We start from the raw sequence: 26,144 nt of genomic DNA on the forward strand, positions 1-26,144 counted from the left end.
GTCAACAGAATCACTCCAGAGTACAGTCGGGTATTGGGCCTGTAATTTCCAGCGATCATATCTCAGCATAGAAGACATTAAAAGGTTTTCACTCCATTAAGTCTCCATTGATAACACAGGAATTATCACCTACACTATTCTAGGCATCCTTAGGAGATTCTGCTTTTGGTTGCATAGCCAGTACCGTCCAACATTTTAAACAATGTATGCTGACCCCCTCTGCCCAATTATTCATGTGATAAAAATGTGAGCGTTGCTCTAATAGTATTATTTTGGTTCTCCACAAAGCATATATAGGAAAAGCAAGGAATAAGCAAATAAATAGAATGCTTTAGGAAACTGCACGTACTATATATACCATTACCAGTGTCACCCAGTTTACAAGGCAATATATCAATGTTGTGGGTTACAATTAGCTACTTGAGGAATGTAAACCTGCAGTGATTGCGCTATAACCATGGCTTTCAGCTGCCATATTTGTGGCATTGTTGGTGAGGTTGCCTTGTTGAAATTCTGCTGACAGGTGAGACGCAAAGCTTTTGTTAAGCTACTATGGTATTCTACATTACATACCCTAAAGGCCTAAATGATGGTCGGATATGACCATGAAATCTCACACAAAATTACAGCTTGCAAAACCCATCCCAACTATTTGATGATTCGATTTCTATCTTGCCAGCGTGTCCGCCGCCTCTTAATGTTTTCACCAAACATAGTTGTTCTTTGGATTTGATATTTAAAGCAAATAACAAAATGTGTTAAATAAAAAATAATCACTGCACATCTACAAACAGAAAAGGAATGGGAATATTTATTGTACACAATAAATAAAACATTTTTTTGTGGATTATTAAAGTGTAATACAACAATGTGTGTTCTGCTTGACTTACAATTTACACAGTTTCCACGTCTCCAGGTATCACTGCCTAGAGATCCAACACACTGTGTATAAATAAAATATGGATTTGGTAGCTGCAGACGGCACGTGCCATCTTTCATCTCATAAAATGTAAAGGATCCCCAAACTCTACATTAATAGAAGTACATAGTTGGACACTGCATTGGTGCTTTAAAGAGGCAGAACAGCCTAGCAGATATTACCTTTATACAGTATAACATAGAGAATGTATGCAGCTTTTTTTCCATATATCAGCAGCTATATTGCAGCTTCTTACAAATCCCTTTGATAACAAAAAATAGCTGTGTATTGTGTGAAAATACAAGTTCATATATATTTCATTGTATAAAATAACTGATTACAATTGTTCACACTAGTTGGTGCTGGCCTATTCTAGACCTAGTAAGCTATACATATTTGGAGATACATTTACAAAACTATAAGGGCATTTTTTATTATCGACTTTATGTTTTAAGATGTGCGCGGTAAAAGGTCATAATCTCACAACATCACTTTTTAGATGACTGTCAAGAATAGGGGTCTCCATCTTCTCTTTCGTGTCATTTCTCATTGGCCTAAAAATGGAAGGTTTAAATTAATTAATTAAACATTTTTGCTGCAAGACAAGAAAGATCGTACTAAACTTTAAAAATAGGAATATTTCAAAATAGATTTTTATTATTTTTGCCTTTCTATTCCCTATAATGAAGTTGTCTTTCAGATATCTTTCAGATGCTGTTTCCAATCATTGTGATTGGCAGACAAATTTACATGCATGTCAGATCGGTCTTCTGGCAGATGAGACAGATTTCAATCAGATCAATTGGCCATTTACACACATTCTTTTAGATTGATATTGGTCTGATTGGTCGGAAATCGGTCAAATATCTGTACATGTAAAGGCTATGGAGAACTTTGTAGGCTTTTTTATTTTATTTTATTAAATCTATGTTTTAGACTCTCAGAAACATTTTTTTTAAATATACTTTTAAAAAAAATAAAAAAAATTAGTGTTTCAAATACAGCTTCTATGTATCCTCTATACAGAGTAGCTGTATCGTTCGCTATCAGCCGAATTGCATTAGTGAAATGTACCTACATCTCAGCTGAGAGCAGGTCCTGTGTGTCTCTAATACACAGGATCACAATAATATAGATCACATCTAAGTTGATTGACATTAAGTAAACCTCAAACTTCCCTCTGATCAATTATAACTTGCAATACCGTTAAACATGAGATAAATATCTACTCCTTAAATTGTGATATTATAGTTAATAACTCTTGATCATAGCTTGACTAATGAAAATTCTCTGACATACCAATAGTGACTGACTGTCTTTCCTCCAAATGCAAAATATGTTACCTAGCCAAATGTACAGTTCTTGGAGAGAATAGATCATGTACATATTTTGTGTATTGTCTGTGGATATTTATACATATTAATACAATCTCCTTTAACCCCTTTCCGGCATGTGCCATATTTATATAGCGCTATTGGAAGGTGGTTCCAGCAAAGCGCAGTAGCATTACGTCACGGTGATGGCAACGGCTCAGCAGCTGAGCCTGCGCCATCACTGCGGGAGTCAGCTGTATATTACAGCCATCCTGCTGTAATGGCCAGGATCAGAGCAAACTTCCATTTCAGCTGACTAACCCCTTAGATGCCACGGTCAATAGCGACCGCGGGATCTAAGTGGTTTGTAGCCGCGATCGCAGGGTTGTCAATGGTTATATGGCAACCGGAGGCCTAACAATAGTCTCCGGTCTGACAAATTAAGAAGCCTATTAGGCCCTGCTAGAAGCTGAGCCTAATAGGCTTGCTGACTGTATAAAACCGACAGTTTTAATACACTGCACTACATAGGTACAAAAATAAAAAAAATTCCAGTTAAAAAAACAAAAATCACCTTTTTTTTCCTATAAGCCTTTTTTTATTTTAAAAAAAAATAAAAAAACACTATATATAATTGGTATCGCCACGCCCGTAACAACCCGAACTATAAAATAATCACATAATTTATATCGCACGATACATGCAGCAAGAAAAAAAATGCTGCCTTCAGGTTACATTTTCTCAAGAAATATTGAATATAAAGTGATAAAAAAGTCACATTTACCCCAAAATTGTACCAATAAAAACGAATGCCGTCCTGCAAAAAACAAGCCATTACACAGCTTTGTCGATACAAAAATAAAAAAGTTATGGCTCATAAAATACGGCGATTTTATTGTGCAAGCTGTAATATATATAAAAAACTATATAAATTTGGTATGGCTGTAATAATATCTACCTGCAGAATAAAGTTAATATGTAATTTATGGTGCATGGTGAATGGCAAAAAAATATAAAATAAATTGCTGCTTTTGGGTCATCTTTTCTTACAGAAAACGGTCCCAAAATGGTACTAATAAAATCTACAGATTGTTCTGAAAAAAACAAGCCCCTACACAGTTACATTAATCAAAAAATTAAAAAAAAGTTATGGCGTAGTATAACGTGGATGAGGAAACACCCTGAAGCAGGCCAGAGGGAAATATGAATTCCTGTAGTAATACATAGAAAAACAATATCAATTTGGTATCGCTGTAATCATACTGACCCGCCGAATAACGTTAGAATGCCATTTATACTGCACGGTGAACACCGCAATTTTATTTTTAGAAAAAACAATGCCAGAATACCTGTTTTTTTGGTCACTTTGCCTCCCATAAAATAGAATAAAAAATGATCAAAAAGTCGCATGTGCCCGAACATGGTACCAATGAAAACTACAGCTCATCCCTCAAAAAAAAGCCCTATACGGCTATGTGAATGAAAAACAAAACATTTTTATGGCCCTAATAAGCTGGGGTGAAAAAACATCATGTGCAGGCCAGAAGGGAACATTCCTTCAATTTCAAGAAGTGGTTATCAAGGCCCTAATATTTGGGAGCCAGGAAGGGGAGGGCCCAGGTACATTTGTGGAAGCGAGCACGCCTGTATTATACCAGGGCAACACTATCTCAGCAAAGCTTCCCAAACTACAAAGTAGGCAAGGTTCCAAAAAAGGTGCAGAGTGTGTTCCACAAAGGGAATAAGAATGGACACCAAAAATCAGTGTGACACTGACCTGTGCATAAAAGATTGCTTCAAACAATACCACACATCTATAGATAATTTGATCATTTACCACATTATTATACCATCTTATTATGCCCTGATGTACTCAGTACAGCTTACATATGCTCCTACATTCTAAACAGAAATACCACAAAAAAAATAAAAAAATACAACCAAGCAAAATCTGTGCTCCAAATGCCAAATGGCGCACCGTCTCTTCTAAGCCTCAGAGTGTGCCCAAACGGCAGTTTACATATATATATATATATATATATATATATATATATATATATGGCATTGCCTTAGCAGGGAGAAATTACTTAACAATTTAAGGGGTATGATTCTTCAGTGGCACAAGCTGGGCACAACATACTGCGCACTGAAATGGCATAAACAGAAAAATTGCAATTTCCCGTTTGCATTGTCCACTGCGCATTCGTTTCTGAAAAACTTTCACTTACCTGCAAAATCGTGCGGCCATAAAGGGTGTGTTAATTAATGGCCACACGATTTTGCAGGAAAAGGGCCGACAATAACACATGGCCATTAACAGACTATTTGACAGCAGCGCTGAACATGGTGGCGGCGCGTTTGTTGGCCGCGTCGCGGCCGGGTCAGGTCTGCTCCGGTTGGACTTGCCCTCTCTGAAGATTGGTGCACTGGGCCTGATCCAAATTTATACAACCCTATAACTCAAGAATCACTTTATAGCTAGGGTCTTGAATCAGTCAAACTCAGTTACCCTCCATCTCGAATTATCTGAAACCAAACTGTGTATAACTAAAAATTAATTTAGTGCATGTATTTATGGTATTGTAAAACTTATTATCTAATTAAATAAACAGGAATCATCCTTTCACCTTGCCAAATTATTTACCCATTCATTTAAATTGCAGGCAACAGTTAAAGACTATGTACACCTTTGTAGGCAATTTTTTTTCCTTAAATCTGTTGTATGTGTTTACAAACCTTTCTTGAATTAACTTTTATTATTTTATTTTTTTTCGTTTTTATGATATAGCTTCTATGTATCCTTTTTTCATACACAGTGTTCCAAATTATTATGCACATTGGATTTAAGTGTCATAAACATTTAATTATTAGTTTTTCAATTAAACTCATGGATGGTATTGTGTTTTAGGGCTCTTTGGATCATTGTAATCAATCTCAGACACCTGTGATAATTAGTTTGCCAGGTGTGCCCAATCAAAGGACAACTACTTAAGAAGGACGTTCCACATTATTAAGCAGGCCACAGGTTTCAAGCAATATGGGAAAGAAAAAGGATCTCTCTGCTGCCGAAAAGCGGGAAATAGTGCAATACCTTGGACAAGGTAGGAAAACATTGGAAATTTCAAGAAAACTTAGGCGTGATCATCGTACTGTGAAAAGATTTGTGGGTGATTCAGAGCACAGACGGGTTCGTTCAGATAAAGGCATAATGAGGAAGGTTTCTGCCAGACAAATTAATAGGATTAGGAGAGCAGCTGCTAAAATGCCATTGCAAAGCAGCAAACAGGTATTTGAAGCCGCTGGTGCCTCTGGAGTCCCGCGAACCTCAAGGTGTAGGATCCTCCAGAGGTTTGCAAGTGTGCATAAAGCTATTATTCGGCCACCCATAAACAATGCTCACAAGCAGAAACGGTTGCAGTGGGCTCAGAAATATATGAAGACTAATTTTCAAACCGTGTAGTTTACTGATGAGTGCCGTGCAACCCTGGATGGTCCAGATGGATGGAGTAGTGGATGGTTAGTGAACGGCCACCATGTCCCAACAAGGCTGCGACATCAGCAAAGAGGTGGCGCAGTCATGTTTTGGGCTGGAATCATGGGGAGAGAGCTCGTAGGTCCCTTTAGGGTCCCTGACGGTGTGAAAATGACCTCTGCAAAGTACGTAGAGTTTATGACTGACCACTTTCTTCCGTGGTACAAAAAGAACAACCGTGCCTTCCGCAGCAAAATTATCTTCATGCATGACAATGCATCATCTCATGCTGCAAAGAATACCTCTGTGTCATTGGCTGCTATGGGCATAAAAGGAGAGAAACTCATGGTGTGGCCCCCATGTTCCCCTGACCTCAACCCTATTGAGAATCTTTGGAGCATCCTCAAGCAAAATCTCTATGAGGGTAGGAGGCAGTTCACATCAAAACAGAAGCTCTGGGAAGCTATTCTGACATCCTGCAAAGATATTCAAGCAGAAACTGTCCAAATACTCACAAATTCAATGGATGCAAGAATTGTGAAGGTGATATCAAAGAAGGGGTCCTATGTTAACATGTAACTTGGCCTGCTAAGTTTTTTTTTTATTGAAAGACCTTTTGATTTCTGTAAATATGACCTCCTGATGCTGCAAATTCAACAAATTACCATTTTAGTTCTCTTTACAACCTTTAAAATGTTTTGATCCCTGTTGTGCATAAAAATTTGAAACCATGCATTTTGAGTTTTTTACTTCTAAAAAAAAATCTGTTATCATTAGGAGATTTTTTCAATGAAATTCGCATTATACTCCAACGGTTGATGGCTTGAAGATTATACTGACTGTCATTTGCATCGACTATTTAGGAAAATCAGCGAAAAAAAACAATTGCATAATAATTTGGAACGCGGTGTAGAAGCTGTATTGTTCGCTATTAGCCAAATCCATCAGTTCAACTGATGAATTTAGATGTGATCATAATTATGGTGATCCTGACACTGTCAACCCGTTATGATGGGGACCCCAAGGCATTTTCAACTGCATGCCCACCACTACCCCACCGATCAGACCAAAATTGCATTTATGGTATCCCTTCTGTCGGGCCAAGCATTGAAATGGACCAATGCCATATGGGAGCGTGAGGGACCCGAGACCTCGAGTTTGCAAGTTTTCCTGGAGACCTTCAGGACTGACTTTAAGGAGCTTGGTGGAACCTCATCCGCATCTGCAGCCATCCTGAATATCTGCCAGGGCAGTTCTATGGTGGGTCCATGCGCTGTTCAGTTCTGGACCCTTGTGGCAGAGTTGGCCTGGAACACTGGCTCTGGTCACAACCATCTGGCAGGGTGTTGGCTGGCCAAATAAGACGAGCTGGCAGGCTGTGAATTACCTTCCTCTCTGGATGTACTCATCTCTCTGGCCATGAGAATTGGCATACGTTTCAGAGAACGTACCCAGGAGAACTCCCGGGAAGCCGTGCATGACAGAAGGTTTCCCGGACTCGCCCTGTCATTCCAAAAAACCCTGCTCACTCTGGTTTCTTCAGAACCTATGCGGGTCGAGCGAGTCAAGCTCACAGATCCAGAATGCCAGCGAAGGAATATGGACAACCTTTGTATGCATTGTGGTGGAAAAGGCCACTTTGGCGGCAACTGCCTGGTATCGGGAAACTCCAGCACCTAGGGTTGGTAGGAGGAACAACCGTAGGTGGAGAGTACCACACTCCGAAGTTGACTATGCCCGTGTCCTGTAGCAACACTACTGCCACCATCCAAGCCTCTCTCAACCGCAGGAAACTTTATTCATCAGTCCCTGGTGACTCATCTTAGCCTGCCAGTTGTCCGTTTGGACAATTCCTTGGCGGTACATGGCCAACACCTTCCTGACCCCATTCTGTTTGCCACACAGCCTCTGACTTTGCAGGTGGGGGTGGTTTACTTGGAGCGAATCTCTTTCTATGTATTGCCAGTCTCCATTAACCCCTTGCTTCTGTGCCTACCCTGGCAATGGTAAAATGCCCCTGTTCTTGATTGGAACTCTGGCCAAGTCCTTCAGTGGGGGTCAAGCTGCCATACTAAGTACTTGGCATGGGTTGAACCTGCCTTTGCACCGCCTGTGCCACAGATGCTGTCTGGCCTGACTCCTTGCTACGCAGCGTATGCCGATGTCTTCAGAAAAAAATAGACAGACTGTGACTGTCCAGTTAATCGGTTGCCAGGGTCAACTTCTCCTTGGGGTCAATTCTATCCGTTGTCCCTGCCAGAAACTCAAGTCCTCTTCGCCGGTTGGAGCCGGGTTCCTCTTTGTCCAGAAGAAGGATGGATCTCTTCATCTATTTATAGATTATTGTGGTTTCAACAAGATCACAGTAAAAAACAAATATCCGCTGCCGTTAATTGCAGAACTCTTCAATAGGATCCGTGGAGCCAAGATCTTTACCAAATTGGTTCTGCGAGGAGCATACAACCTGATCCACATCCATAAAGGCGAGGAGTGGAAGACGGCTTTTAATACTTGTGATGGCCCCTATGAGTACCTCGTGATGCCCTTCAGACTCTATAATGTTCCTGCCTTATTTCAAGAGTTTTTTAATTAAATTTTCCGGTATCTGTTAAATGTCAATGAAGTGGTTTATCTAGATGACATACTGAACTCCTCGCTTGATTTGACCACTCGCCAGAAACATCAAGTCTTTCAACAGTTGCGGGAGAACAATCTCTATGCCAAGATGGAGAAATGTGTCTTTGAGAGATCCTCCCTTCCTTTTTTGGGTTATAGTGGCATTGATCTGGAATTAAAGATGTATCCAGACAAGTTGTCTGCCATGTTGAACTGGCCTCGTCCTCACAGTCTTCATGCAATATTCCTCATTTCTCATTATAGCTGTAGCGTCCATGGCTGCGGGCCGTCGGGTTTACTCACCCTGCCCTTCTGATCCTTGCCTGAGCGTTGTTAGTATATCCCATGTCAGTCATGCAAACGGTCCCTTAGTGTTTTCCCTTTCCAGTTGTTACCCGTGCTCTGTTACCTGTATTCTGTGCTGTGTTCTTGTTCCTGAGCCTATTAGTGTTGGAGCCGTGTCCTATTGCACCTGCTGTCGTTTGCCACGTCCAGTGTCGTTTGCCACGTCCAGTGTTGTTTGCCACGTCCAGTGTCTTCTGCCACGTCCAGTGTCGTCTGCCACATCTAGTATTATCCGCCACGTCTGGCGCAACCTACTGCACCCACCTCCATCCATGCTGAAGCCTCGGCCGCTGTCTGGACTAGTTCAGGTACCCATGTGTTACGAACTGCTATTGACTCTTGTATAGACTGACTAGGCCAGCTGCCTCTCCACTACGGCGGAGCGGCCTAGTGGGTCCACATACCATGTGACCGTTAAAGTACGCTCAGGTCATGGAACCCGCTGGTCAGACCAAGACCGCAGTCCAGAAGATACAGACGGAGATGCATGACCTAAGCACATGTCAGAATCAACTCCTCGAGGCTGTAAATTCGATCATGGCCCGCCTGGATCAACTTACTGTTCCACCTCCGATTCTTCCTCCAGAGGCTGTTGCTGTGCCACTGCCCGTTGCTCCTCCTGTTTGTTCCGGATCCCCAGTTCCACTGCCCCTTCCTCTTCGCTATGACGGTGATCCCAGAGCCTGTAGAGGATTCATTAACCAATGCACGGTTCGTTTTAGGTTACGGGCTCATCTTTTCCCCTCCGAGGAGGCCAAAGTAGCGTTTATTACACCGTGTTCCAAATTATTATGCAAATTTTATTTTTCGCTGATTTTCCTTATTAGTCGATGCAAATAACAGTCAGTATAATCTTCAAGCCATCAACCGTTGGAGTATAATGCGAATTTTATTGAACGAATCTCCTAATGATAACAGATTTTTTTTTAGAAGTAAAAATCTCAAAATGCACTGTTTCAAATTATTATGCACAACAGAGATCAAAACATTTTAAAAGTTGTAAAGAGAACTTAAATGGTAATTTGTTGAATTTGCAGCATCAGGAGGTCATATTTACAGAAATCAAAAGCTCTTTCAATAAAAAAAAAACTTAACAGGCCAAGTTACATGTTAACATAGGACCCCTTCTTTGATTTCACCTTCACAATTCTTGCATCCATTGAATTTGTGAGTATTTGGACAGTTTCTGCTTGAATATCTTTGTAGGATGTCAGAATAGCCTCCCAGAGCTTCTGTTTTGATGTGAACTGCCTCCCACCCTCATAGATATTTTGCTTGAGGATGCTCCAAAGGTTCTCAATAGGGTTGAGGTCAGGGGAACATGGGGGCCACACCATGAGTTTCTCTCCTTTTATGCCCATAGCAGCCAATGACACAGAGGTATTCTTTGCAGCATGAGATGATGCATTGTCATGCATGAAGATAATTTTGCTACGGAAGGCACGTTTGTTCTTTTTGTACCACGGAAGAAAGTGGTCAGTCATAAACTCTACGTACTTTGCAGAGGTCATTTTCACACCGTCAGGGACCCTAAAGGGGCCTACCAGCTCTCTCCCCATGATTCCAGGACAAAACATGACTCCGCCACCTCCTTGCTGATGTCGCAGCCTTGTTGGGACATGGTGGCCATTCACAAACCATCCACTACTCCATCCATCTGGACCATCCAGGGTTGCACGGCACTCATCAGTAAACTACACGGTTTGAAAATTAGTCTTCATGTATTTCTGAGCCCACTGCAACCGTTTCTGCTTGTGAGCATTGTTTAGGGGTGGCAGAATAATAGCTTTATGCACACTTGCAAACCTCTGGAGGATCCTACACCTTGAGGTTCGCGGGACTCCAGAGGCACCAGCGGCTTCAAATACCTGTTTGCTGCTTTGCAATGGCATTTTAGCAGCTGCTCTCCTAATCCTATTAATTTGTCTGGCAGAAACCTTCCTCATTATGCCTTTATCTGAACGAACCCGTCTGTGCTCTGAATCAGCCACAAATCTTTTCACAGTACGATGATCACGCTTACGTTTTCTTGAAATATCCAATGTTTTCATACCTTGTCCAAGGTATTGCACTATTTCACACTTTTCGGCAGCAGAGAGATCCTTATTCTTTCCCATATTGCTTGAAACCTGTGGCCTGCTTAATAATGTGGAACGTCCTTCTTAAGTAGTTTTCCTTTGATTGGGCACACCTGGCAAACTAATTATCACAGGTGTCTGAGATTGATTACAATGATCCAAATAGCCCTAAGACACAATACCATCCATGAGTTTAATTGAAAAACTAATAATTAAATGTTTATGACACTTAAATCCAATGTGCATAATAATTTGGAACACGGTGTATCTCCCTCCTCGCTGGACCTTGCATGGGCGAACCCAATCTTGGAACAACAAGGACCTGTATCCTCGGACCTAGCCTTGATTCTGCAGTCTTTCCGTGCCATGTTCGAGGAGCCGGGCCAAACTTCTTCTGCCGCAGCCTCTGTTGACCCTCAAGCAGGAAGGTTCCACAGTAGGGGAATATGCTATCTCCTTACGTACCCTGGCCGCGGAGTTGGCATGGAACAATGAGGCACTGGTGGAGACCTTTTGGCTGGGACTGTCCTTGCACATCAAGGACGAACTGGCAGCCCGCGACCTTCCTTCCACCTTGGATGCCCTCATCCTGTTAGCCAGTCGGATTGACATGAGGATCCGGGAGCGCACTCAGGAGGTTCGACAGGAGAGCCGGGGTCACAGACCAGCACCCTCGGTCCATAGACCACTATTGCGCTCCCCTAGTGCACAACCTGAAGAACCCATGCAGGTAGACAGAGTCCGGTTGTCCGAACAAGATAAGCAGAGCAGACGCTCCTCTGGATTATGTATGTATTGTGGCCTTAAGGGTCATTTTGTGCGCCAATGTCCACAGGAACCGGGAAACTCCAGCACCTAGGGTTGGTTGGAGAGGCAACTCTAGGTGGGACGTCTCCAAACGTCAAAACCTCTTCCAAATTGTCGATTCCTGTAGCCATCGCCACGGGAGAAACGTCACATCCCTCCTCTGCCTATCTTGACTCTGGAGCACCTGCTAATTTCATCCAGCAGGATCTAGTGGATAGCTTACATCTGCCCACAGTTCTTCTGGAGAGACCTCTGGCTGTTGAGTCTGTGAATGGTCTACCATTGCCTGATCGGATTGTGTTCCTCACGGAACCATTCATGCTACAAGTCGGAGCTCTTCACTCAGAACAGATCGCCTTCCTGGTATTACCCAGCGCTATCAATCCTGTCCTGCTGGGTCGGCCATGGCTTCGCCTACACACTCCGGTTCTTGACTGGAGTTCCGGAGAAGTTCTTCAATGGGGTCTCAGATGCCATAGCCATTGCCTGTCACAAGTTCATCCTGTTTTGCCCCCTCTGCCTCAGTCACTCTCCGATCTGCCTTCTCAGTATGCTAGTTTTACGGATGCCTTCAGCAAGCGAAAGGCTGAGACGCTGCCTCCACATTGGAATTATGACTGCCCCATTGAACTGGTTCCAAATGCTTCTCTTTCCCATGGACGAGTATATCCTCTCTCCTTGCCAGAAACTCTATCCATGTCAGCCCATATCAAGGAGATTTTGGAGAGGGGTTTCATACGAAAGTCTTCCTCCCCGGCCAGGGCCGGTTTCTTCTTCGTTAAGAAGAGAGACGGATCTCTTTGACCCTGCATTGACTACTGTGGTCTCAACCAGATCACGGTCAAGAACAAATACCCGTTGCCACTTATATCCGAACTGTTTGACCGTATACGAGGAGCCAGAATTTTTTCAAAATTAGACTTGCGTGGGGATTATAATTTGATCCGAATCCTTCAAGCGGACGAGTGGAAGACGGCGGTCAACACCCGAGACAGGCACTACGGATACCTGGTGATGCCATTCAGACTGTGTAACGCTCCCGCAGTCTTTCAGGAATTCGTCAATGATATCTTCCGAGATCTCCTCTATGTCTGTGTTGTAGTCTATCTCGATGTAATTTGGTTTTCTCCACAGATCCGATGACTCATCGGAGGCATGTCCGTCAGGTTCTACTGCGATTAAGGGAGAATCGTTTATATGCCAAGTTGGGAAAGTGCGTCTTTGAAAAGAAGTCTTTGCCCTTCCTGGGCTACATCATCTCGGATAAAGGTCTCAAGATGGATCCTGAGAAACTAAAGTCTGTCCTGGAACGGCCACGTCCTCAAGGCCTGAGGGCCATACAGTGTTTTTTGGGATTCGTCAATTTCTACCGGCAGTTTATACCAAACTTCTCATCACTGACTGCCCCATCTCTACCCTTACCAAGAAGGGTGTGAATGCCAAGGTGTGGACTCCAGGGGGAGAATATGCATTTATTAGCCTCAAGAAAGCCTTCACTTCAGTCTCGATCCTCCATCATCCTCACGTATCTCGGCAGTTCTCATTGGAAGTGGACGCTTCTTCTGTTGGTGCAGGTGTACTTCTGTTCCAGAGGAACTCCAAAGGAAATGCAGTAGTATGTGGCTATTTCTCTAGACTTTTTTCGTCTGCAGAGCGCAACTACTCTATTGGGGATCGGGAGCTACTGGCCATCAAATTGGCTCTGGAGGAGTGGAGACATCTGCTAGAGGGCGCAGCTCACCCCATCGTGATCTACACAAACCACAAGAACCTTACCTATCTCCAGTCGGTCCAATGGCTGAACCCCTTCAAGCCAGGTGGTCGCTGTTCTTCACCAATCTTTAATTTGTGCTCCACTACCGTCCCGCTGACAAGAATGTGAGGGCTGATGCCCTGTCCAGGTCATTTGAGACTGATGACACGGTGGAGTCCCTTCAAAGTATCATAGACCCGTCCTGCATCATCACTGTCAATCCTTTGCAGGTTAGAGACATCCCCCGGGGAGGACTTTTTTCCGGTTGGCAGACAGCAGATGAATTCTCCTCTGGGGACACAACTCTAAACTGGCCGGGCACGCTGGTGTTCATAAGACCCAAGACCTGATTACTCATCACTTCTGGTGGCCCACGCTACCCAAAGATGTTGTGGACTTTGTCTCTTCCTGCACGGTGTGTGCTTCTAACAAGGTTTCGCACCTCAAGCCTGCTCCTACCTCTGCCTTTACCCAGTGTCCCCTGGCAGCACATTGCGATGGACTTCGTCACAGACCTTCCATCCTCAGCAGGATGCAACACTGTCTGGGTGGTGGTGGACCGGTTTTCTAAGATGGCACATTTTATCCCGCTGGTTGGCCTACCTTGTCCTCCCCGACTTGTGAGTCTGTTCATTCATCACATCTTCCGAGTGCATGGCTTGCCCCTTCGCATGTGTCTGATCGGGGGTTTAGTTTACCTCAAAATTCTGGAGAGCCTTATATAAACTCCTGGATGTGAGATTGGACTTTTCCTCAGCCTATCACCCCCAATCCAATGGTCAAGTCGAGAGGATCAACCAGATTGTGGAGAATTATCTTCGCCACTTCATCTACTTGCAGCATGATGACTGGGTACAGCTTCTTCCATGGGCCGAATTCTCGCATAACAACCACACAAGTGAGTCCACCACTTCTACACCATTTTACATTGTGTACAGTCAACATCTTAGAGTCCCTCTTCCTTTGTCGACTACATCTCAGGTACCTGCTTCTGACTCTGCATTTGGGGTCTATCTGCAAATCTGACAACAGACCCGGTCCTCTATTTTGCAGGCAGTCGATCGCATGAAGCGAAAAGCGGATGCAAAATGAAGAGAGCTGCCTCAGTATCTTCCAGGTACCAAAGTCTGGCTGTCTTCACAGAACATTCATTTAAAGGTGCCTTCATACAAGTTTGCTCCCAGGTTGCTCGGACCTTTTGATATTTTGCAACAGATAAACCCTGTCTCCTATAAGCTGCGACTACCTCCTACCCTCAGAATCCCAAACTCCTTTAATGTGTCCATCTGATGTGTTTGAGGTGAGGGAGATCCCGGACTGCAAAAGGGTAGGAGGAAGGACTTTCTACTTGGTGGCCTGGAGAGAGTTTGGTCCTGGGGAGAGGTCCTGGGAGCCGGAAGAGAACCTCAGTGCCCCTACTCTCATTAAGAAATTCCTCTCGCGCTCAGGCCCCAAGAAGAGGGGCGTAAGAGGGGGGATACTGTAGCGTCCACGGCCGTGGGCCATCGAGTTGACTCACCCCCCCCCCCCCCGTCGACTGCAGCCATGGATCTGTGAGTACTGGCTCGCATCCCCTTCCTAGGAGACGCCAGCGCTCACTTCCGCTCTGGTCCGCTGTGTCCCGTAGGGTGCACGCGCACGCTCGTGCCCTGTCTTAAAGGGCCAGTGTGCGCGCATTTTTAAATCATCATTATCAAAAACACATGATTTACTGGACTATAAGAAGGATCCTGCCCTTCTGTTCCTTGCCTGAGCATTGTCAGTGTATCCCATGTCATTCTTGCAAACGATCCCTTAGTGTTTTCCCGTTCCAGTTGTTACCCGTGCCCTGTTACATGTATCCTGCATCCCGTGCTGTGTTCTTGTTCCTGAGCCTATTAGTGTTGGAGTCGTGTCCTATTGCACCTGCTTTCGTTTGCCACGTCCAGTCGTCCAATGTCTTCTGCCACATCCAGTGTCTTCTGCCACGTCCAGTGTCATCTGCCACGTCCAGTATTATCACCCATGTCTGGCGCAACCTGCTGCACCCACCTCCATCCGTGCTGAAGCCTCGGCCGCTGTCTGGACTAGTTCAGGTACCTGTGTGTTACAAACTGCTATTGACTCTTGTATAGATTGTGACTAGGCCAGCTGCCTCTCCTCTACGGCGGAGCGGCCTAGTGGGTCCACATACCCTGTGACCGTGACCGCAGGCAGAAGCGGCTTTTCTTTAATTAAAGGAATCCTTTGTTGCCGGCCCTATATTATAATACCCAGATGTCGCCAAGTAAATCTTCCTAGAGATAAATAACTCTTCTTTTAGTGCAGGTGGAGTCCGGACGCAAAAAGGTCCTACCGGTAAGACTGTAAACTGTTGCTTATTTCCCAAATTATATTCTCTTGCCGAGAGGAACTGCTGTATTCTATAGGAGATTGGGAGCTGCTGGCCATTAAGTTGGCGGTGGAAGATTGGAGACATCTACTGGAATATTATGCTCAATATTTTAATATATGACATCTATTGTATAGTACATGGCTTTTTGAGCATGATATACTATGGAGAAAGTATGATGGTAGATAAATAGTTAATTAACGCTACTTACTGTTTGTTTGGAGCGTGTAACCATGGGATCGGCACTCAATGTCGCAACAGACAACTTGAGACGGTCTATTTGCGTAGGCTCCTCTGGTGGAAAAGATAATGAGGGCAGCAGGGGTTGTTGGAATGTAGGAGCCAGCCTAGGCAATCTCCTGACCCGGCTAATCTCTTGAGACCGTTCCTGGATCCTCATTTCAATCCGGGTGGCTAGAAGAATGAGGTCATCTAGGGTAGAAGGCAGATCTTGAGCGGCAAGCTCGTCTTTTATATCGGGAGGATAGATCCTGCCAGAATAAGGCTTTGTTGTTCCAGAACAGCTCTGCCAGCAGAGTACGGAACTGAATGGAGTACTCGCCCACGGAGGTGTCTACTTGACGAAGGGTCAGTAGGGATGTGGCTGCTGAAGAGACTCGCCCAAGTTCCTCAAATACTGTGTTGAAAGTCTGCAGGAAAAACTGTAAGTCACAGGTCTCTGGTTCTCCACGTTCCCAGATGGGGTTCGCCCATGCCAGGGCCCTGCCAGTAAGGAGAGAGATTATGAATGCGATCCTTGCGCCATCAGGAGAAAATTGTCTGGCATATAGAGTGAAGTGGATCTTACATTGGTTCAGAAATCCCCTGTAGGTCCTTGCATCTCCGTTATAACGGGGAGGTAGTGGCAGAGAGAATCGGGGATCGGTACTGCAAGGAGATGTAGTGGGAGGAACAGGAGCAGGTGCCGTGAAGGCTGCAGCTTGCGTATCCAGCCGATGTACAATAATGTTCACCACCTGAAGGAGTTGGTCCTGTCATGACCGGAGGACTCGCATATCCGCCCACATGACTTGATGTCGTCATGGTCTTGGGTTGACCAGCGGGATCCATGGCCGGAGCGTACTGTCACGATCTGTGGGTATGTGGGCTCACTAGGCAGCACCACCGTAGCGGGGTAGCAGCTGGCCAAGCAGCAGTGTACCAAGTCTATACAAAGTCCAAGCACAAGGGTACCTGTAATAGTCCAGACAGTGGCAGCACAGATGGTACTTTGACGGCAGGTGATGCAAAACTTGGCAGGAGTTACCAGGCTTGGCAGATGACACCAGACGTGGTGTAAGACAGCAAGCATAGCAGATGGCACAACACGACTCCAATACTAGAGAGGGAAAAGGAACAAATACAGCACGGGATACAGGTAGCAGGGCACGGGAACACAGGGAACAGGATACGACTAAGGAACCATTTGCAAGACTAACAGAGGAGTACAAACAACGCTCAGTCAAGGAGTGACAGGGCATGCCCTTTTTATAGATCTGGGAGTAATTAGTTAATTCTAAACATGTATGTGCGTTGGCCCTTTAAGGCTGGGAATGAGCTTGCGCGCGCACCCTATTGATCCCTGCAGGACAGGACAGGGAGGAAGACGTCGGCAGGATGAAAGGGGTCTGCGATCAGCGAACGTGGCCGTTACTGTGCTTTATTTGCCTGGTTTGATTTAGTGTTGCACTTCCGTCCGACCGAGAAGAATACCACAGCATATGCCCTGTCTCGGTCATTTGATTTTACCAACCAAACTGAGGATCCGCAACATATTATAGACCCTTCTCGTATCATCCTGATAGCACTAGTTCTACTGAAGGATATCCCTGCTGGTAAAACTTTTGTTCCCTCGGTCTGTAGGAGAGTGCTAACTTGGAAACATGACTCTAAACAGGCTGGTCACGCTGGAGTGCGTTAAACTCGGAAACTAATTTCTCATCAGTTCTAGTGGCCATTTCTTGTCAAGGATGTTCAGGAGTATATCGCATTGTTCCATATGTGCTGGAAACAAAGTGTCCAAAGCTAAAGGAGGAGGAGTAGATCTCCTCCACAATATTCTTCTGTAGATAAAGTATGGCTTTCTTCAAAAAACAACCACCTAAGGGTACCCTCGTACAAATTTGCTCCTCGTTTCCTGGGTCAATTTGAAGTCTTAAAGAAAATAAATCCGGTGAACTAGAAATTTTGCCTGCCTTCATCCCACCGGACCCCTAACTCATTCCATGTGTCTCTGCTCAAACCTGTGTTGCTCAATAAGTATTCAAGAACTTCTTCTGTCACTTCCGTTCCTGCTCCTGTTGATCCAAGACCTGAATTTGAGCTTGGGAACATTCTCGACTGTAAAAAAATTAGGACATATTGTTTTGTAGATTGGAAAGGCTTTGGCCCCGAAGAAAGTTCATGGAAGCTTTCTGAGAACATCAACTCCTCATTCTCCTCACCATTCTGGTGCTGGACTCAAGAAGAGGGGGCGAACGGGGTGAGGGGGTACTGTAATGCCGGTGGCCTGGTCCTGCAGTCCGTCCTGGCCACCGGCGCCTTCTGTGTGTGATCGCAGCAGTATTGTTCCTACTGCCAATCCCTGTTTGCTCCTGGACTATTCAAGGCACCTCCACTATTCAGCTTGTACCTGAGCAACTTTCGTGGACCCTAGTTGTGTCCTGCAAAGGTTCCTGCATGCATCTGATTCTAGTCCGCATCTGCTATCTGTTATAAACCTTTATCCAGCTATCTGCTACCATCCTGTATCCAGCTCTGTTATCAGCTTGTATCCAGCTCTCTGTTATCAGTCTGTATTCAGCTATTTGCTAGCAGCCTGTATCCAGCTCTCTATGTTATCGGCCTGTATCAGCTATCCGCTACCAGGCTTTATCCAACAATCCGCTACCAGCCTATATCCAGGAATCCGCTACCAGCTAGTATCCAGCTAACCGCTACAGCGAATGTTCAGCAAGTCCCCGCTGCTAGTCTACATCCTGCTGCCTGCTACCAGTTCATATCCTGTTATCCGTCATCAGTCTGCATCCCGCTGTCAACTGCTAGTCTGTATCCTACTATCTGTGACGAGTCTGAAGCTTCCTGCCTATTACAAACTGTGTCATCTGATCCTCATCCATCTGCCAAGGTACCATCTGCCAGTGCCTGTACCCTCGGTGTGCTACACCATTGTATCCTGGTCTTCTGGGCCAGCTGCTACTCACACCGGGACCATCTCAAGAGATAGTGACCTGGTAGTCTCCCTGCAGCGAAGTCCAGATCCCCGTACAGGTATTAAAGAGTGAAGACTGGGAGGCTACTTAAATAACGTTCTTAGAGGAGGTCCTAAGCAAAACCGGCGAAGTAGCCGAGTGTGTCCACAACCTGCTGCTTTTAACAGATCCTGTGTGTTAGAGAAATACAGGATCTGCTCTCAGCCAAGTCGTCAGTTCAGTTGATTCGGCTAATAGTGAACGATGCAGCTTCTATGTATGGAGGACACATAGACGCTACATTGTAAAAACTAAAAATAATTTTAAGAAAAGGCAGCTAAAAAAACATTTGTAAACACATAGATTTAATTTAAAAAAAACATAATAATTGACTACAAAGGTGTACATAGCTTTAAAAGGAGTTCTTCGGAGTAATAACATTGATTGCTTATCGAACACTGTGTCCCTTTCATTCTTTACAGAGGCAAAGCAGCCCATCTGTTTGAGAGGCTGTGCCTGGTACTGTAGCTCGTCCCATTCAAGTGAACGCTCACCCTTCATTGTCCTGATCGTTTGGTGTCTCGGTGGTAAGCCCCCAATTGTTCAAGTATTAATGGCCTATACTAATGCTAGGCCATCAATGTTATAGTCCGAGAGAACTCCTTTAATACTGTATTATTTATGCAAAAACCGTATATAGTGTTTACCTTCCAAGCTTCTCAACATCTTCAATTGTTTCTGGTAAGGAAATGCCCATTGTCTCAGGCAATAACAATACTAGACCACCACAAACAAGGCCAAGTATTCCTAAGAGCAAGAAAAAACATACATTTTATTATATTACTTAAGCCTTTCAAAGTTTACTTTATTATATATTTAAGTTTAAAAAAGGTTTTAATTGATTAAAAAAAAATAGTATTCACATATAGGGGTAGGAATGTTTAGCATACAGAGATACAATTCTTTTGTGTAGAACATTAAGCAGTAATAAAAAAGTAAATGAATGAATGCATTGCTGCATAATATGAAAGTAAAGTAGAGCTGGACAATAAGAGATATGATGGGAGAAGAGTGCATATAACATAGCGTGTAACACTTCGACATCAGTAGATAAAATTTAGAGCAAATTGGTGGTGCATTAGCATTAAATGCATAATCCATGGTTCTGACATTGTCTAAATGGTCCCTGGTGTCTGTCTTAGTGGCTTCAAAATTTTAACGTAGCATAATGGTGTGAATCCAGTTTGTGACCATTCTAAAAGAAAGAGAAGGAGTCTGTGACTGGGCAGCTATTGGGATTTTTATTATATATTTTAATATAGAAATCTATATATGGCATTTTTAGGAATGAAAGATCGGAAAACTGATTAGCCTGATCTGCATATTCACCTAATTCAGAAAGCAAATTAACCAGATTTTGCTAACTTATTTCTCCCTTTCATATAAAGTAAAATGTAGATTCAGCAACTCATTTAGCAACTAATGTGTGCACTATGTTAACTATTTCATTAAATGAACTCCTTAGACATTAGCCAAACTATAAACACTAAAGATCTGCTTAAAATTTTCTATTTCCTTTTGAACAGCTGCTTAGAATAGTGTAAAAAAAAAATTCTGTCTAGGAAAGCAAGCTAAGCAGAACAAACTTATCTGTTATCCCAGCAAAATAATTTCTGTACTGAATAGCAAATTTATCTCACTGTTTTTGTAGCTGTGATAAGATAGGTCCTTTTTGGAATAAGGTATATGATCTCCTAAATCAAATGTTTTTTTTATTTTTTATTTAAATTAAAGCTTTGGCTATATTTGTTCCATTATGAACAATGTCCACATGGTATTGTTGGTATCGAAAAAGAACATTTCATGTATTGGATAATGGGATTCTCACCATCATTGGATGAGGTAGTGGAAGATCTAAAAGCTTGGTCAAAATAGGGAGAAGAGATCTTGATTGTGGGAATGTTAGGAACTATATAACTTATTTATCTTTAGATGGCAGGGTTTTATAAGCAGTATGATGTCTAAAGAGGAAAGAGACATCCTGGCTAAATAATTTCAATACAAATTGTTGGAGGTCAATCCTATAATGGCACTTGTGATAAGACGATGGTGCTCATGGGTAGGGGTAGGGGGGTAGATATTATGTATGTTAGCTAATTTCTAGAAATTGTGTATGAGAGGGCATTGTTTCTTTCTTATTATATGAGATCATATTGATCCACCCTTTTTACCTATATGATACAAACATACAAAATGTTAACAGAAAATGGTTTGTTATTTAACGCTGTAGGAAAAACAAATTCACAATGCCAGAATTGCTGTTTTTTTAGTCACATCGCTTCCTCAAAAAATTGAATAAAAAAGTCACTATGTAACAAAAAGTCATATGTACCCCTATAAAATGGCACCAATAAAACCTACAGATCGCCACCCAAAAAGCAAACCCTCAAGCAGCTCCATCGATCAAAAAACAAAAAAAGTTATGGGTCTCAGAATATTGCAACACAAAAGAAATAATTTTTTTAGACCATTTTTTTATTTTGAAAAAGCAGTAAAACATATTAAAAAAATATAAATTTGGTATTACTGTAATTGTACGGACTCGCAAAATAAAGTTAACATGTAAATGTTACCACACAGTAAACGCTGTAAAAACTAAACCCAAAGAAACTTTGGAAAAATTGCATTGTTTTCTATTCCACCCCACAAAGGAATTATTATTACTTTTATTTTTAATATTAATTGTTATTGGAGTTCAAAAAGCCATATTGTAATCTTCAACAATAGAGGAACCAAAAGTCCTCTTTATAATACCACAAAATAATTTGTGCTGGGTTCTTAGTCTATTATATGGAACATTAAATTGTACCATTAAAAAATACAACTTGTCCCGCAAAAAACAAGCTCTCATACTGCTATGTCGACGGAAAAATACAAAAGTTATGGCTCTTGGAATGCGGGGAGGATTTTTTTTTTAATTGGCTGTGTTCTTAATGAGTTAATGAATTAAACACAGAGAGTGGACAGTGGAGAGTGTATTCATGTAGTGACATAACTATGAATGCGTCAGTATTGGTACCCTATTTAAAACTTACCAAATATGATGAGAGGAAGTTCCACCCATAATTCTGCTAATCGGAAGAGTAAAAATGGGGCAATAATCCCTCCTAAGTCACACATGCCTGAACACAAGGACACACCAAAATTCCTGCAATATTTATAAGGTGCTAAGTCGGTTAATTTATAACATTAGGTAAAATAATGCACAACTTGTAACAAACACACAATTCAGATGCTGTAAATCATGTACAGAATGTTTGGCTGGTGTCATGCGAGACTTGTGACTTTTTAGATCTCTGCATCAGGAAAGTGATTGATCTAAAAAACATTTTTCTATTGTCATTACCTTTATCAGTAATAATGCAAGAATGTCATTACTTGACCTTCATGTACTTGATGCGGTTGATACTGTATATCTACCCTCATGCTGTCTAATTTTCCAGCCCCATTCTCATCAGGTAATAAGCAGAGACATATTCAGGATGATTTCGGGGGTTTTTTCAGCTCAGTGCAACGTAAAGAATTTTATCTACTGTGCAGATTTATTTTTTATATTTCAATAAAAAAAAAAGATTACAATTTTCACGGAAGTCTAATGCTTGATCATTTTAATAGTCCAAAATTACAGTTATTTAAACTTTGACAGCAGTGCAGTACCTTTTATATCATGTTCCCTGAATACTTAGCATACATAAACGAGTTTGTAGTTGGAATGAGTCAGTGACATCAGTGCCTGGTTCCTTGTATCGTGATGAGATCTGGTTGCAACCCTGCTAAATTACATACTCCTTTTACCCTGCATATGTAAAATACTTTTGATATCCCTCTGATATTTATCAAAATATAATGTACATAAGAAAATTTCCATCTAGACTATATGTGAAAATATGAGATATTTTGTAATTTCTGCATTTTTTTTTTAGAATCAAATGTTATATATTAGCAATGAAATGTGTGTATGTTTATAGTGTGTGCCACTTTATTTAGAGGATACTTTTTTCTAATCGCATACAACCCCTTTAACTATGTTCTATAGCACGGCCTGACAGTACAATGTTCTCTGTGCTGTCTGACCAGCTGCCAAAACTCTGGTGCCCAACACCTCCATTCACAAATCCTTTCACAGATTCTCAAAGTCTAAGGCCTCATGCACACGACCGTATTTTTTCCCACCCGTAAATACTGGCGTAAATACGGGTCCAGTGTCACACGTATTCCACCCGTTTTGCACCAGTATTTACGAACCCGTGCCCGTAAATATGGGTCCGGTGTCACCCGTATTCCACCCGTATTTACGGGCACGTTTTTGGCGGCAAAATAGCACTGCACTAATCGGCAGCCCCTTCTCTCTATCAGTGCAGGATAGAGAGAAGGGACAGCCTTTTCTGTAATAAAAGTTAAAGAAATTCATACTTACCCGGCCGTTGTCTTGGTGACGCGTCCCTCTCTTCACATCCAGCCCGACATCCCTGGATGACGCGGCAGTCCATGTGACCGCTGCAGCCTGTGATTGACCTGTGATTGGCTGCAGCGGTCACATGGCCTGAAACGTCATCCAGGACGTCGGGCCGGATGTCGAGAGGGACGCGTCACCAAGGCAACGGGCGGGAGACCGGACTGGAGGAAGCAGGAAGTTCTCGGTAAGTATGAAAGTCTTTTATTTTTATTTTTTACAGGTTTATACTGATCGGTAGTCACTGTCCAGGGTGCTGAAAGAGTTACTGCCGATCAGTTAACTCTTTCAGCTCCCTGGACAGTGACTATTTACTGACGTCGCTTAGCAACGCTGCCGTAATGACGGGTGCACACATGTAGCCACCCGTCATTACGAGAGCTCCATAGACTACTATGGACTGTCCGTGCCGTTATTACGGCCTGAAATAGGACATGTTCTATCTTTTTCAACGGCACGGGCACCTTCCCGTGAGAAAACGGGAAGGCACCCGTCGCCAATAGAAGTCTATGAGCCCGTTATTACGGGTCGTAATTACGACCCGTAATAACGGGAGTTTTTACGGTCGTGTGCATGAGGCCTAACAGTGTGCCTACATGTCCTTTCAGATACAGCTACTCTCAAACACAAAACACCTGCTGTTCTGTATGTGATGAGCAAAAGCCATGGCTGCTTGTCACACAGAGCTTTCTTTTCTGCGCCCTGTCTCCAGCAGCAGCATCTTTGGTGGAGTTGCAATGTTGGAGACTGAAAACATCTACTCTGTGTGGGTCGGAATCTAATAAATTAAGACATCATATTTCGTATTTTAAGGGTCTATGTGGAAAATAAGTGCAGTTGTAAACACTTTTTTTCAAGCAACAGTTATGTGGCCAGAAGGCACTCAAAGAGCAGGTTTACCAATATGCGGTAGTGAGTATTAGTTATTTCATAGTGTAATATAAAGAGTTATTAAATTATCTGGTTTTACACCTATTTTAATGAACCTGTTAAAAAAAAAATCCATACTAACAGGCATTTACACTAAAGTTGAAAGTTATCTCCAGGGCAGGCCTTAAAGAGGCTCTGTCACCAGATTTTGCAGCCCCTATCTGCTATTGCAGCAGATAGGCGCTGCAATGTAGATTACAGTAACGTTTTTATTTTTAAAAAACGAGCATTTTTTGCCAAGTTATGACCATTTTTGTAGTTATGCAAATGAGGCTTGCAAAAGTCCAAGTGGGTATGTTTAAAAGTAAAAGTCCAAGTGGGCGTGTATTATGTGCGTACATCGGGGCGTTTTTAATACTTTTACTAGCTGGGCGCTCTGACGAGAAGTATCATCCACTTCTCTTCAGAACGCCCAGCTTCTGGCAGTGCAGATCTGTGACGTCACTCACAGGTCCTGCATCGTGTCGGACACATCGGCACCAGAGGCTTCAGTTGATTCTGCAGCAGCATCGGCGTTAGCAGGTAAGTCGATGTAGCAAACGCCGCTGCAAACCTGCAAACGCCGATGCTGCTGCAGAATCATCTGTAGCCTCTGGTGCCGATGTGTCCCCGCTCGTCTGACACGATGCAGGACCTGTGAGTGACGACACAGCGTGATCTCTGGAGAACACGGCTGTGTCTGCACTGCCAGAAGCTGGGCGTTCTGAAGAGAAGTGGATGATACTTCTCATCAGAACGGCCAGCTAGTAAAAGTATTAAAAACGCCCCGATGTACGCACATAATACACGCCCACTTGGACTTTTACTTTTAAACACACCCACTTGGACTTTTGCAAGCCTCATTTGCATAACTACAAAAATGGTCATAACTTGGCCAAAAATGCTCGTTTTTTAAAAATAAAAACGTTACTGTAATCTACATTGCAGCGCCTATCTGCTGCAATAGCAGATAGGGGCTGCAAAATCTGGTGACAGAGCCTCTTTAAGTGTGTGCACAAGGAACATTAGCTACCATGGCTAAAAGAGAGCGCCACTGGTGGTCTGGTAATCGAGTCTTGTGACCACCACATTCCTTTCCGCAAATGGATGTGATCGCTCAGCACCGACGGTTTTCCATAGTCTTAAATGGCTTCATGTCTAGTAGGTCGTGACAAAGATTGCCTGTCAGTTTGTTACTGATTACATTGTGAATTCCCCTAGTGGAACTAAAAAAATAAATGAAATAAAGTTTATTCAAAAAAAGTTGGTTTTTTTAAAAATGTGCACAGCAACAATAGTATATAAGTATTAGTGTGTCTCCAAAGGGAGAACACATTTAACATGGCTGGCCACCGAAGGTGATCAGACTTTGCCAATGCCAAGTTCGTAACGGTACAATAGTAAGAACAATGATGGGTAGTAAAACTAAATGTCCATTGAGACCACCTGGGCTAAGAGTGCCCAACCGGTGGATCCAGTGGGCTTCCTCCTGTAGCAGTCTACAATCTAAATTGCCAGCTCTAGGGCCTAATTTAATCTGAGTGATGCCCCAAAATTGTAAAGAGCGAATATCACCCCCATGTGTGAATCGAATATGTCTGGACAGTGGTGTATCATCTTTCTGGTTTATCGTGCTCAGTTGTTTAGAGATTCTTCTCCTTAATTCCTGGACAGTTTTTCCTACATATAGCTTAGGGCACGGACATTTGGCGATATAGATTACACCTTTACTTTGGCAGTTGATAAATTGTCTAATTTGATAAGATCTACCGTAGAGTGGGTTGGTGAATTGCTTGACGGTAGGCTTCAGGTGACAAAATGAACAGCGGCCGCAGGGATGGGAGCCTACAATTGACG

General features: G+C 43.0%; 1 protein-coding gene across 4 annotated transcripts in view; it reads right to left on the reverse strand.

Annotated features, from left to right (window-relative positions):
• Positions 1 to 795: 795 nt before the first annotated feature.
• Positions 796 to 26,144, reverse strand: part of SLC22A3 (solute carrier family 22 member 3) — a 254,671-nt gene continuing 229,322 nt past the window's right edge. For 3 of the 4 annotated variants that reach the window (XM_075862562.1, XM_075862563.1, XM_075862561.1), the window contains 3 exons: positions 21,961 to 22,073; positions 19,573 to 19,672; positions 796 to 1,473 (listed from right to left, as the gene is read on the reverse strand). In XM_075862562.1, the coding sequence (XP_075718677.1) occupies positions 1,392 to 1,473; positions 19,573 to 19,672; positions 21,961 to 22,073 (295 nt within the window). In that variant the 3' untranslated portion in view covers positions 796 to 1,391. The remainder of the gene's footprint in view (positions 1,474 to 19,572; positions 19,673 to 21,960; positions 22,074 to 26,144) is intronic. The other variant, XR_012883206.1, reaches the window with a different exon arrangement.

This window comes from Rhinoderma darwinii, chromosome 4 (genome assembly GCF_050947455.1).
Source record: "Rhinoderma darwinii isolate aRhiDar2 chromosome 4, aRhiDar2.hap1, whole genome shotgun sequence".
Lineage (NCBI taxonomy): Eukaryota > Metazoa > Chordata > Amphibia > Anura > Rhinodermatidae > Rhinoderma > Rhinoderma darwinii.